The following is a 13,993-nucleotide window of genomic DNA, read 5'->3' on the forward strand; positions in this document are numbered from 1 at the left end:
AGTGGAAAACTGAAGTGAGACTCTACGAAGCCTCCCAGGCCTGGCCTGTAAAGAAGTTTAGCAAATGGAAAATGGAAGGCTCATGCTTCACTTGCATCTACACACGTTCCCGACAGGCAAAAAGCCAAGCAAGAGGAATGGGGAGTCGCTGTTTTCTCAAACTGATATTTGAGAGAAAACTTTTCCATACAGATTTATCAAGTTTTCTACATAATAAGTATTTTTCACAGGGTTTATAGCAACACACACACAACAGGTAATTAATTATTCAACTTAAGATGGGACATGGCATTCAAGGCCACTTTGTAGCTGGCACTGCCCTGACCGACTTTCTACCTCTGAGAGCAGGCTCAACGGTCAAAATAGACTGCAGAAGGGAAAGCAATTTCATCGAGGTCTCAAGGCAGATCAGTGGAGGATATAGCTCCCAGTCCAGTAATATTTCTATTAGGCTGCATTTGCACCTCTCTAGAGGTGGAGTAACAGCTAAAACTCTTAACTACATATGCAGGTATCATTTATCACGTGGTAATTAAGCCCTCAAAATAATCTTCAACTGATCAGATTCTGCTATGTGCCCTGGCAAGCGACCTCCTCAAGTGACTGCAAAATCCCTTAGCTCCTAATAAAATGGGTCCAAAAAAAAAAAAAAAAAAAAAAAAAAAAAAAAAATCAGATCTGTAAAGGGATCTGGGGAATAAAAACCTGGGTAACGTTAAGAAAAAATTAACAATTAAAGAAGTAGCTTTATTCTGCAGCAGTTCTAAGACTGTTGATCTCAAAACGTCATACTCAAAGGAGCAACTGCTGGCAGCTGGCCTTTTTGAACAGTGTCAGAATGACTGGAAACCCCATACCTTTAAGTACAAAGTATAGCATTACCTTTCTCAGTACAAGTGATATATTTATGAAAAAAGCAAAACAAAACAAAAAAAACAAAATACCACACTTCACCCCTGAAGAAACAAACCCTAAGGAATTAATAAGTTCTCTCTTGTTCGTTCTTGCTCACACATGATGCATTTAGGAAGAGACTTTCAAAAAGGGTACACTGAGCAGCAAGTACTTCTGTGGCGTATACAATGGATTTCAAGTGATACAGATAACGCCACTTTGCGCTAATCTTCGCTGCATTAGGAAGTCCTTTTTTCCCAAGTTACCAATGTGACATCAGGAAAAACTTCAGGCTCAGTGGGAGGACATGGTATGAACCATAGCATGAAATCCATGAACTATAGCACTTTAAACAGCAAGACCACTCCAACATGCAATCAGCTCCCACAGCTTGGCCAGTGAACCTCTAATTAGTTTATCCCATTTGTGTAAGTGAATTCTGATGCCTCAATCTACGTTTAGGCAGTTACAAAACACATAAAGCTACCTCGAAGCAATTAAATCCCTGTCACAGACTTACTCTATGAGTCACTCTAAGGCAGCAGAGCCACGGTGCCCAACGCATCCCCACAGCCCGGTGGTAGCCCAACGTGGCCCGCTGGCCTCCTTCCCTCCTGGGGGCCCCCTCCTCTTACACCACAGGGCGCAGAGCCCTGCGCAAGACTGTGACCAGCAACCAGACATATCACCTACACGCTCCTTGCACGGGACAGGGAACGACCCGACAGTGCCCACGGGGGACTGCCAATGGCTCCTGCAGCAGCCACCACCTGCCGTCACAGCAGCAGAGGTCCAGTCCTTCAACAACACAGGTCTACACTACATATTCATATATCATCTTCTGCACGCACAGCACGTCTAGCCACACAGCAGGAGAGAGGTGACATGTCATCAGAAAGTACCAAACAGAACTACATCAGTCAGGTCTGTGCAAGCTAATGCAATATGCAGTTTGCTGGGGATTTTAAGTTGTTCTCAGCACTGCTTATTTAAAGCTCTGGCCACATCAATATATAAGGCAGACTATCCAAAATATTTCCTTACACATTTACATATTGACAACAAATAAGGAAATAAGACAGGAGACAGCCTCAGCACCTGAGATGATATAAGGGGCAAAAACAAAAAGGGAATATAAGGAAGAGGAGGCCAGCCATCCCAAAATTTTGATCTTGGCTGTTCATCGCAAAATGACATTTCCCAAGCAGGGGCTAATGAGGCCAGTGGTCAGCAACTGACCTGCAAAACTGTCAGACACATCAACAAAAGAATTTTTGAAACCCTATAAGAATCACTGATAATTAGTCTAAATTTAGGAACCACTATCACAAGTTGTAAAATGCTAAGGGTCTGAAGAACAGCAGTAAGCATATTAAACAAAGAGAACAAGAATAAAAATACAAAAAGTTTAGTGATTTTCTAACTGTTCAAGAAAACTGCAGCTTAAAAATGCAAAGGCAACTGAAATAAGTGGTGGTTAAAGTCCTCCATGAAGACCAGAGCCTGCAAATATAAGGCTTCTTACAATTGTCTGAAGAAGGCCACATCTATTTCTTCCTCATCAGGCGATCTGTAGCAGACACCCACATCACCCCCTGCACTGGTCTGCCTGCTGATCCTGACCCACAGCATCTCAAGTGGCTTTGCCAGTTGCCACGCATTCCCACTGCTTGGTCACTTAAGAGGCATCGCCTCCTCCTCACCTTCCTGGCCTGTACTTCCTAAAGGGTCCATATCCATCGACTGTAGCACTCCAATCGCGGGAGCCAGTCCACCACATCTCCATGATCCCAATGAGATGACCGTCCTGCAACTGCACACAGACCTCCTATTCCTCCTGCTTGTTTAGCACACAGGCACTTCAGAGAAGTATCTGTTCACCCAGAAAAGGTGTAAGAGCTTCCCCCATAATGCTCTCCTGTAGATACTTCCTTATTCGTGTACCTTCTTTATTTGTATAACAGAAACCAGGGCATACAAGAACTACGCAGCCAGGATAATGGCCTGGAAAGACCAATATTGCTACATGCCCGCCAGCCGCTACTCACGGAATCAGATTTTCAGCGTAAGAATCAAACATAGCTATGTTGCCAGGCAGGTGATGTACTCATTCCAGACACACTCTATTCTGTATATGACTGAATCCCCCTAACAGTAATAGCCATCTTGTCTTACATACACATCAAGAGCTTTTTCCCTGTATCCAAAAACTACACTATTACGTAGAAATATGACAGAATTTGTTGAATACCCTGATTCTTCACAGACTCCTGATAGCTAGTGAGATAAAACAACATTATGACTCTGGGATTTCTATGAGGATTACAGTTGTTTCAATAGATCTACATACACTACTGGCAAAGCCAAACTGAGTGAACTGGCAAAGGGGTCTTATCTCACACTAATAGAGTCACTTCTTGCATATTTTCCTTTGTTTGGTTCTAATCTGTGATAAAGCAGAGGCTCCTTTTATATTACAAATACACTTGCTACCTTTAAAACTGAAAAAGCTATTTCCGTTATTTCAGCCTTTCAAGTAAACATTCTCTCACAACAACAACGAACCTTTAAGAGGAAACAGTCTTTTTAAAAAAAATTATATTTCTATTCCAGTAAACAGGAGATCATGGTAGAAATCTTATGCTTTACATAAATCAGCTACAAAAGTCACTGAAACATGAAGAGTTACATTACCCCACGTAATATACTCATACTGATCTTAACTCGATAAATTGAAAGTTTGAACAAAAACAAGAGAACAGATACTGACTTTTGGAAATGTTTTGTTAGCTTTAAGAAATGTTTCAGTTGCTTAATTCAAAATCATTCCAAAACCTACCACTGACTGACTAGCGAAGTTTCAAAGAAGGAATTCTTAAATCAAGTATACTGTCCTTGAACCAGAGCAAGTACACACAATTAATAAGCCATCAGATGTCCGACTCAAATGTATTCAGTACTGTGTGTTATGCTCAAAGTACATGAAAATTACTACAGAGCCTTCTCAGTAAAGGACATTACTGTAAAAACCAAAACAAAAACAACAGCAACAGAGCTTATATTAGTTCTTCAACACAAAGCTCTGAAATTGAAGAAAACTAGCATGTTTCATTGTTAGACAGGCATAAAGCCAAGAGCCTGAAATAAGTACTCAAAATAGGACATATTTTCCAATGGAGGTAAAGATTACAATATAACCAACAGGAATGTGCAAGCCAGCAATACTTAACTTAGCAGTTCATGCCAAACCATGATAGTCCGTTGTACTACTTAAAAAACACTGAAACTTGAGAAAGTGGTATTATTACAATTGTTAACAATGGAATGCAAGAGCATTTTTAAACTACAAGTCACACAAATTCATTTCATATATTTATTTTTGTAGAAATAGGCTATTCAGCACTTTGGGGATTTGAAAGCTTGACAAAGAACTAGAACTTTTTTCCTGCTACATGTAAGTCAAACACCAAATGTAAATGCTATTAGAAAGGTTCCAGTTACCCCACAACTATGTCCTTGTCCAGGTTACACTGATACATTGCCAGTAAAAAAGAACAGAAATCTCACAATTTAGCAGAAAAAACATTTTCTTCCTTTCAGAAAATAAACTGTGTTTAGAGCATATCAAAATAAGAGTTTGAGGAGTTATTTTAGTAAGAGGCTGGTCAAAGAAAAGACATAGTTCACACCTCTTACAGCTCCAACAGGGACATGGAGAATTTTAAACAGAAGGATAAATCAACAGCACTAAGTATTTGTAAATTCAGTTACAAGCAAGGTACACTATTCATTCAAATGATCATAGTATAGCTTTTACATTTATTGTAGAGATCTCTGCAGCCATCACAACAAAAAATCTGGAAGGAAAGTAGTAATTCCTGCTTAGCAGTTTAAATAAATTTTGCATTTTGATGATTAACATACATCTTGCCATCTCCACCCAGAAACCAGAGTCAGAACCTTTCTATCTAAGTTAAGATTGCCTATTAAGCAGCTAACTCCATCTAAATATATCAGTTCATGTCTTCAATGTCTAGCCTCTAATAAAACTACTGTTTATAAGAAAGTCACAGCATAGGCCCAGCTTTCCTAGAGCATCCTCATCCTCTTCGACATGCTCAGTTTCTTCAAGCATTTCCCCCCCCACTACACATTTGCTTGTCACATTAAAAGACGCATTCCCTTATCAATTTATCATTCTCAGTAACTGAGGCAAACTAGTATAGAAGTTTAAGACAAGTATTAGAGGAACACTTTCACACATAGTCATGTCTTAAACACATGTATTTTCCCTACTTAATTGCAGAAAGTTTCACCTGACAGATCTGCAATGGGTTATCATCCAGGCATCAGAGCTAGGCATTACGTAAGTATTGTATTTGCATTGAGCAATGGGCTCAAGGGAGAGCTTTGGGCAAAGGAATCTTCAACAACTTACTTTCAATAAATAGCTTTGCAGTAAATACGTATTTTTTACTAAGATGAAGTGTTTAAAAAAAGAAAAAAGATATTTAAGTATTTATCTGACTTCTCTCCAAAACAACTGTGATTTGATTTGGCAAAAAAAGTATCATGCTTGAGCATTTTTTCTTGGACTTTTCAAACTCCCCACCACAGGCAGAGAACTCCAAAAATAAGGGAGTAAAATAGGGAGCACTCACTGAAGTCTATGAGCAGACAGAGAGAGAACTATACAAATGTACTGAAATGAGCTACTTGTACTGACAGTTTGTATTAATTTTGAATTTCAGTACTCTTAATCCTTGCTGCCTGAACAATAAGTGATCCTTTATTATTTTTAAAAATTAAGTCTATATTCAGTCACATTATCTGCATTAAGATGTGACATGATTGCTGTAAATCTTGATCTACTTCAGTTAATGCAGGAAGGAACAAATCACAGTCAGTACTAAACCACCACAGGACCACTGCTGTTTTCCAAGACTCCCATTCTGTATCAACACAACTTTCTTCGGAGTATGATCTCAAAGACTGTTTGTGGTGCTGATTACTCTTCAAATTTTCCCAAGTTCATTGCTCATCGTGCTTTTCTTGTGTTTATCAACAAACAAGAAAAATGGTGAATTAACTCAAAAAAACCAAAAAGACCCAAGAACAAGACATAGTAAAAAAAGTCACCAGATCCCAAAGCTAAAAGATTACCCAAAATAGTCTCCAAATGCGAAGATAATGCAGTTTAAAAAAGAAAGAGGAAAAAAAAAAATACTGCCATAATTTCTTCAGTTTGCTACAAAGTATTGAAACACACCATGCAAAAGAAAAGGGTTTTTTTGTTTTGGAGGTTTTTGTTTTTTGGTTTTTTTTAAGCTGTATGGCAAACTTGTCTAAGTTTATTGATGACTGCAGCAATAACTTTCAGATTATACTTTTTGGATAGCTTTTGTACGTTTAATGTTTTTCATTTTTGTAATAATACTCAGCTGCTACAGTAACAGACACTCAAATAATCACTAAGTAAATCATTCCTTAGTATTAAATCAACCAAGTGTTCACTGGAACTTAGAGCACAGCAGTTATAATTAATGAGTACTATGAAATATTGTCTTTAATGATACGTCACTACTAAAAAGAACAGCCAAACCATTTTATTCCTATTTGTTTCCTGAAAAAAATAATTATTCTAAGGAGATCTCTTCACCAATAAACTCTGATAAAGACATGATAAAGCACAGGAAATTGCATACCTCACTGTAAACACTGAGATTTGGTTACTGAATATTACTGCAGTCATCTAGGATCAAGCAATAACATGATAATATAAAACAATTTGACACTACACAAAAATTGACTTTTCAGTTTAACGTTTTCACTACAACATCTGCATTTTCTGGAATTCTAAACAGCGGAAGTACAGCTCTTTGACAAGCTCCCTCTATCTTTCATTTATCTTCAGGCTAGTCAGAATCAAACTTTGAAATGCCAAGAATACAAACAGCAAAATAATTATTTCAATGTAATGAATGAACAAGCAGCACCCTCAAGTCTATCAATATGCTCTGACACCTCAGTATAGATTTGGCTTCCGCTTCAGCAGCTATTGGAAATAAGTTAGCCACATATCATTTTTGAAAAGAGAGCACCTTAACTTCTTGCTACAGCACTTGCACAAAATTTGTGAGTTTTTTTTTCTTAAATTAAGGTACCCAAGTCCCTACTCCACCCATAAACCCATGCAAACAGCCTGCTGTGACTAGATGAGTCTTGCTAAAATCAGCATTCTCCCTCAAGAAATTGTCCACAAAACATCAACTACAGAAAAGATGAAAAATAATTATGGCAGAAACATATACAGGATTCAAAGCAATCACAAAATATGATACGTAACAGAAGAATAAAACCTAACACTAAGCTTCAACTTCTGACTGCTTCTTAGATTTCACCATCAGTAAAGCAAACAACAGATGCTGACTACCAGAAAAACAAGGGTTCCCCAAGCAAGAATGAGAACACTTCCTGAAAAGGTTTCTTCAACAGATGCTGTTTGAAACTTGGCTTTAAAGACAACTGAATTAAAGATAGTATATTCTCACTTTCCCATAAGTAAGAAAGCTACTGTGAACACTTGAAATGAAGAGGCTAGGAGTTTCTACATCACATAAAAAAATAAGTTTCACAAGCATAAACACATTCTGCAGGAGATGGTACAAACAGCAACAGAAGTACCTTTAAGCACCTAATATAATTACGAAGGTGTATTTACACCAGCTCGGATTAAAAAAAAAAAAAAAAAAAAAAAAAAAAAAAAAAAAGCCTGCTTACTCCTGGAAATTAGAGACCTAATCATCACCACTTAGAATAAAGAGGCACTTCCCTGCCCCAATGGTATTTCCGCCTCTTCCAAGACCTTCCAGGGGAGGATGTGGTACCACCATCAGGGAACATAGCCTACAACTTGTCTAGTGTAAGTAAGAACAACTTCCTGAAGATGGTACAACGTTTCTTTCCCATCGTTCCTTTCCTACTGGGGGCTAGTTAAAGCTTACACTTCCAAAAATGGGCCATCAAGGTGGAGGAGGGAAGGGAGAGGTTAAAAAAAGAACCTTGGCTTGTAATCAGCAACATAACTGACTCCGTATTTTGGGGTACTATTTACAGGTCTGACTTTCAGATGCTGTATGTGACACCTTGGGCAACTTACTCTGTGCTTTCGTATTCTCCTATTAAAAAAAAAAAAAAAAGAAAGTAAAACCTATCCCAAAGGGAAGTCAAGAGGTATAATAAAAGTTTGTCAAGTACTGAGATCAAACTGAACGAAAGTACTAGCATTTACCTAACAAACAGCTCAGAGTTTTCTGAGAGAAAGCACTACGATGTTTGTCTCTTATGTTTCCTAATAAATCTGTTTTTTAGTTACTAACAACCAGAAAGCTTAAGTTTTCACATAAAAATCACTTATTACCGAGTTCAGCATGTGCTGTTCTCCACAAAAAGGATGATGAATACAAAAGCCATCTAAAGCATGTGTGTTCTGGAACAGATATAAAACAATCTATCACCAAAAAACCACACAGCGTTCTACTCACGCTTGCTTAGTGTGCTCTGCACCAAACATTACCTTTTCAGTAGAGTCTTGCACAGATATACAAAGAAAAACTCTCCCAAAAACAGACGAGCAAACAGGAAGTCACACACTTTGATGGTGACTACTCCTGGATGACACCAACTATACAATATTTGGATTCTGCTCACAAGCTTTGTTTACCGCCCTCCCATGCTCACCACCTCAAGCAGTAGGACAGCCTGTGGGATGAGATAATGGAAATTTAATTCACTGGTAGAGGAAACATTTTGGTCTTCTTACAGCTCTTTGTAACTTTTTACCTTTTTCACTGCCATTTCGTACACACAAGTACTTTATCTTCTCAACATCCCTCTGTGCTTTAATTCTGAGACACTTTGATGAGCGCATCTCTATAATTAATTGTTTCTTCTGATAATGGTTCTGAATTCCTTATAGTAGTTCGGGATTCCTTATTCTTTACTGCATTACCTAATGGGATTTTTCTGCTAATACTAAAGTATTAACCGATTAAAGATTAACCCACCCCCAGGAGAAAGAATCTCATTTAAGAAAATTCCAGTCGCTGTAGCCACCAAGCCCAACCGCAGATCTCCAGCGGGCGACCCAGCCCGCCGCCTCCCTCACCTGGAGCCCCCGCGCCCTTCCCTCTGCGGCAGGGGCAGCCGCGCCACCAGAACACGCCCAGGCTTTAAATCCATAGGAGCGACAGCAAAGTATCTGTCAGGTTGTTTCGAAGATGCACAGGAAAACGCGGATTACCGCGTAACCCCAGGCGGCCGAGGGCAGCCTCAAGCCCGGCGAGGTCACTCCAGACGCGCCACGCTCCTCCCGGGCGCATCCAGCCGCGACCCGCCGCGGCCCCAGGGCACGAGCCCGCCGCCCGCCCCGCTCCCTCCCCGCGGGCCCTCGGGGCGCCGGGTCGCGCCGCCGCCGCCTCTCCCGCAAACAGGAGCGGCGGCCGCTGCCCCTGCGCCGTTCTGTCCCAAACGCTGCCCGCGCGACTCCCAGGGAGAGTCGGATAATTCCAAACACGCCGGGACAACACACGCAGCCCCGAGGAAAGAGGGCAGAGAGGAGGGGAGAGGAAAGTGGGCAGGGGCAGCCCGGCAGGGGCAGGCCGGCGGGGAGCCTGTCAGACGCCCGCTGCACCGAGCATCGTCCCCTCCCTGCCAGTCCGCCCGGCCGCTTCCCGGCGAAGTTTCCCAACGCCCAAACGCAGCGGTCCGGGCGCCCCACCAGCTCGGCGGGGGCACCGAGGAGGAAGAGCCCCGGCAGCCCCCGGGCCCCCGCAGGGAGCGAGCCCCACCGCCCCCCCCCCCCCGGGGCCGCCATGTCGGAGCCCCCCGGGCGGCAGCCCGGCCCCGGCCCGCCGCGCACCGCCCGCCGCGGGCGCCCCGCTCCCGCTCCCGGCCCCGGCCCCGGCCCGCGGAGGCCGCGCTGGCAGCGGCGGGACGCGGCCGCCCTCACCTTGGAGCATGGCCTCCAGTTTCTTCCTGTCCACCCGGAATCGCTCCTCGCCCCACTCGGGGCTGTGCGGGGCCCGCGGCGGGCCGGCCGAGTCCTCCTCGGAGCCGGGCACCGGCGAGTCGGTGCTGCGCTCGCTGTTGGAGCCCGGGTCGGAGAGCGGCGGCTGCTGCAGGTACCCGCTCAGCGGGTCGCGCGGCGCCGCCATGGCGCTGCCCGGCGGCCCCCGCCGCCGCTCCGCGCCCCACTCGGCCGCCTCCCCGCGGGACGCTATCTGCCCCCACAGCCGCCCGCCCGGCTCATCCCAGCCGCCGCCGCCTGCCAGAGTCCCGGCCCCGGCGCCGCCGCCCGCCGCCTCTGCCCGCGGCTCGCCGCCGAGTGCGCGCGGCCCCGCGCCGGCGTCCGCGGCTCGGCGGCGCCCCCAGCCCGCCCGCAGCCCGCACAGCATCCCCGCCTCCATTGGGCCGCCGCCGCCGCCGGGGAGGGGCCGGGGATATCCCCGCCGCCGCCGCCGCCGCCGCCGCCGCAGCCGCCGCGGGAGGGGGCGCGCGCCGCGGCCGTTGGCGGCGGGGGCGGGGCCGCGCGGGGCGGGGCGGGGCGGGGCGGGGCGGGGCGGGCGGCCCCAACGGCCGCGGCTCGTGAGGCGGCCGGGCGCGCGGCGCGCAGAGGCGAGGCGAGGCGAGGCGAGGCGAGGCGAGGCGAGGCGGGGGGGTCCCCGCGCGGAGGGGGCGCCTCGCTCCCCCCTCACGCCGCCTCAGGGGGTGCCGCCGCGGGGGGCACACGCGGGAAGCGCGCCACGCTGCGTCTATATATCTATAATATGATAAATAACCGATGTGCGGGGGCACGGGGGTGCGGAGTTGCCCCTCAGCCCAAGCCTGCCGCAAAACCAACCCCCTCCCCCGAAACGTATGGAAAATAAACAAGCCGAGCTCTGTTCTGGTGCTGCTTGTACCCTCTGGTGAGGGAAAACCAACGTCAGAAATGGGGGGAACCGAGGGGCCAGCAGAGGTGAAAGCGGCCCTTCCGCTGTCCCCGTCGCCCGCTTGGCGCCCCGCAGCAGCACCCGAGCGCGTCGCAGGGCTGCTTAGTGCCGCAGGGCTGCTTAGCGCCAGCAATCTCGGGGGTGACGTGGGGAGTCAGAAATGCTCGTCAGCCCGTGCGTGAAGTGCCGTTTAGTTTGCGTAGCTCGACAAAGCCCCGTGCGGCAATAGGGGCCGTGATCTTTGCCTCCGTCGTTTCTCCGTACCGAGGTTCGGAAAGGTAAAGTAGCTATGGTGGCAATATGCAGCGCAAGAAATGAGGGTTAGGAGTCCCTCACCTACAGGGCATAACTGCCTTAATCTACACACAACACTCCCAGGGCTCGTCTGCTAGGAAAACCTAAGTTGTGTAAAGTGTTAGTTTTAACCACAACGTAGTTAGTGTCGCTTTGCGAACAGTTTAAACTAAGCCAAAAAGCATATATTAGTCTAGAATAAGTGTCCACACGAGAAGTTATGCTAGTCTAGTTACAGCGGTTTAATTCCACTGACATAACTGGAAACATTTTCCGAGTAGTCAGGCCTTCTGGCATTGGAGACGAATTGCTGTCCGCCCAAGTCAGGCGGACGGACGAGTTGCTCAGCTCCCCGACCGCCGCTCCCCGGGCGGCCCCTGCGCGGGAGTGTGTCTCGGTCTCTCCAGTTGCAGCCAGATTCTTCCTCCTGAAGCTGAGAAATCCTTTCTGACAAAAGTTTTGTTGTAACTGGTGCATTCCAACAAAAACTTTCTGTTTCGATGAATTACTGTTTTCCAGTGAAAAAGCAGTCTGCTAAAAGACTCTCAGCCACCTCCATGTCTACAGCCCCACAAGGTGTCAGATCCTGTGACCGTCATGTTTTACCTGCCGTACTGCAGATGCCTCTGATCTTTCTCCTCCAGTACGGGAACATGCCATCGTCACCCACATATTTGTGATGGCGAAACAAGGTTGCTGTACGTGTGCTGGAAGGCAATACAAAAATTATGACTGACTTAGATGATGGTTACTCACCTCATAACAGTTAACGTTAGCTTGAAGGACCATGTTAAAACACCTCTTCAGGAACTGCGCTGGTATTCCAGATTGATGCTAACCGTGCTGCATCTAGTTGCAATATGCAGTCATTTTTACAAAGGTTTAGATTCTGGCATGCTGAGTTGTTACGTATTTCCTGCTTAGTGCAACAACAGTGTGAATTCTAGAACACCTACAGTTTTGTTTTTACTGAACATTACATGCATATAGGGAGGCACTCTTATTGGAAATGCCTGGTATTTAATTATATTGTTTAATTCTCTCAGTGGTCTCACAGCCTCTGAAACTGTGGATTCCAGCCAGTGGCTTGTAGGCAAGATCCTCTGGTACTTCTCCTGACCATGGGAAATAAAGCAGTTAAAGCCAAAAACAATGGAGCAGGATATGAATATAGGTCTTCAAGGTCTTCAGCACAATCTCCATTTTTCTTCTTAATAGTTTGCTTGTAGCGTGATGATATTTTATGTGTGCAGGGCGGTCTGAGGGAAGACTGAAAGCAGGCCAATGTTTTTTTCCTAGTCCAGAAGTGTACAATTATCAAAAAAAATTTTTATTACAGATGGAAAGTGGACATTGTCTATATCAAAGCAGCCTAAAATTCGTAGAAGTCTGCTGCTTCATGCCATATCACCACCAGCTGGAATCGACTTGTCTTCTAGATGCCTGGATTGGTGAGTTACATAATACAATGTTCAGAAGTTATTAGTGTTGACAGAGCCAATTAAAGCCCGCAGCAGCTACAGGTGCTTAGCACCTCTGAAGAAAACAATTATTTGGCTATTTTCCACTCATAAACTAGTGAGATTTACAGTCAGAGATTCTCAGTGTAGGAGGTCCATTGCCTTGCGTTTTATCAGTTCCTGCAGAATAGCCTACTTTCTCATAAAATAGCTGTCGTCAAACTCGGACGGCTTATTGCTCAGCAGTAATTTTTCAGCAGCCATGTAAACAATATAGTAAATCAAAGATCTTGTTGAAAATAATGTACATAGTTTAGTTTTTATTCATTGAAAGTAACCCTTTCATGACGTGGTTTTAGACTAAAAACGAAAGCTCTTTGCTTTGCAATTTAAATCCATGTAAATGGTCAAAAAGAAAAAAAAACAGTTTTAGCGATCCGGAGTTTTTATTGGTAGTGTATATTCTGTAGAGTGTCATATGTGTTTTATAAATGGTGTTTTATTTCTTCAGTATAGTGCAGTGGAAGAATGAAATGTCTGTTACACGGAAAAAGAACCAAGTAGAAAACCACATTTTTAATGGCTAAAAAAATATTAAATGTGGATACAATTGGGGAAAATGGGAGGAAGTTGGCAGATAAAAGATCAAATGGCTAGAGAGAACATCAAATGAAGCTGATTTTGGCACATATAGCTTATGTTGGCCCTTTTCGTGTGGCTAGTAGCTTGATCAAAGAAAAGAATAACAGGATCTTTCTCATTTTGGTATACCATTTCTATTTTGCTACATTCTCTCCCTCTTTTTTTTTCATCCTGGTCCCTTTTCCTCACCTCACAGGCACATAGTATCTGCAAATCTCAGAAAAGCATAACTGAATAGAAAAATAAGTTTTTTTCTCACGCTTGGCGTATATGTTAAGTCCTGTATGATATCCATTGGGATGGAATACATCCTATGAGTTTAAAGGAGATTGATGAATTAGCTGATCTGCTCTAAAAATCACATCTCCTTGGGACTGCATAGAGCCCCCAAATTTTGAACTGTGATGTATCTCTCTTATGAAGAATGTGGGTCTAGCCTTGGGCCTGAGGAGGAGAAGTGACGGTCACCAAGCAGATAGCACCATCAGATGGCTGAAGGTCTGTCTTGCTGCTGCTGCCATTTCACAAGACTGAATGGTGGCTATCTCTGCAGTCCACAATTGCAAGATGTAGAGGTTGTCTATAAATGGAGGAGTGGCACAATGTAATGTGTCATTAATATAGCAGGGTCTGAACACTAATACAGCAGGGTCTGAATTTATTTACTTCACAACACCATTATGAAACAAAGTGCTATTATCTGTATTTTTC

At 44.5% G+C, this 13,993-nt stretch overlaps 1 protein-coding gene across 3 annotated transcripts in view; it reads right to left on the reverse strand.

Annotated features, from left to right (window-relative positions):
- Nucleotides 1-10,424, reverse strand: part of BICC1 (BicC family RNA binding protein 1) — a 116,015-nt gene extending 105,591 nt beyond the window's left edge. Inside the window, exon 1 of one of the 3 annotated variants that reach the window (XM_064513725.1) lies at nt 9,905-10,424. In XM_064513725.1, coding sequence (XP_064369795.1) covers nt 9,905-10,361 — 457 coding nt within the window. In that variant the 5' untranslated portion in view covers nt 10,362-10,424. Of the gene's footprint in view, nt 1-8,736; nt 9,008-9,061; nt 9,303-9,904 lie in introns of those variants that run through there. The other 2 variants (XM_064513728.1, XM_064513726.1) reach the window with 2 other exon arrangements.
- Between the last annotated feature and the right edge of the window lie 3,569 nt (nt 10,425-13,993).

This window comes from Dromaius novaehollandiae, chromosome 6, assembly GCF_036370855.1.
Source record: "Dromaius novaehollandiae isolate bDroNov1 chromosome 6, bDroNov1.hap1, whole genome shotgun sequence".
Lineage (NCBI taxonomy): Eukaryota > Metazoa > Chordata > Aves > Casuariiformes > Dromaiidae > Dromaius > Dromaius novaehollandiae.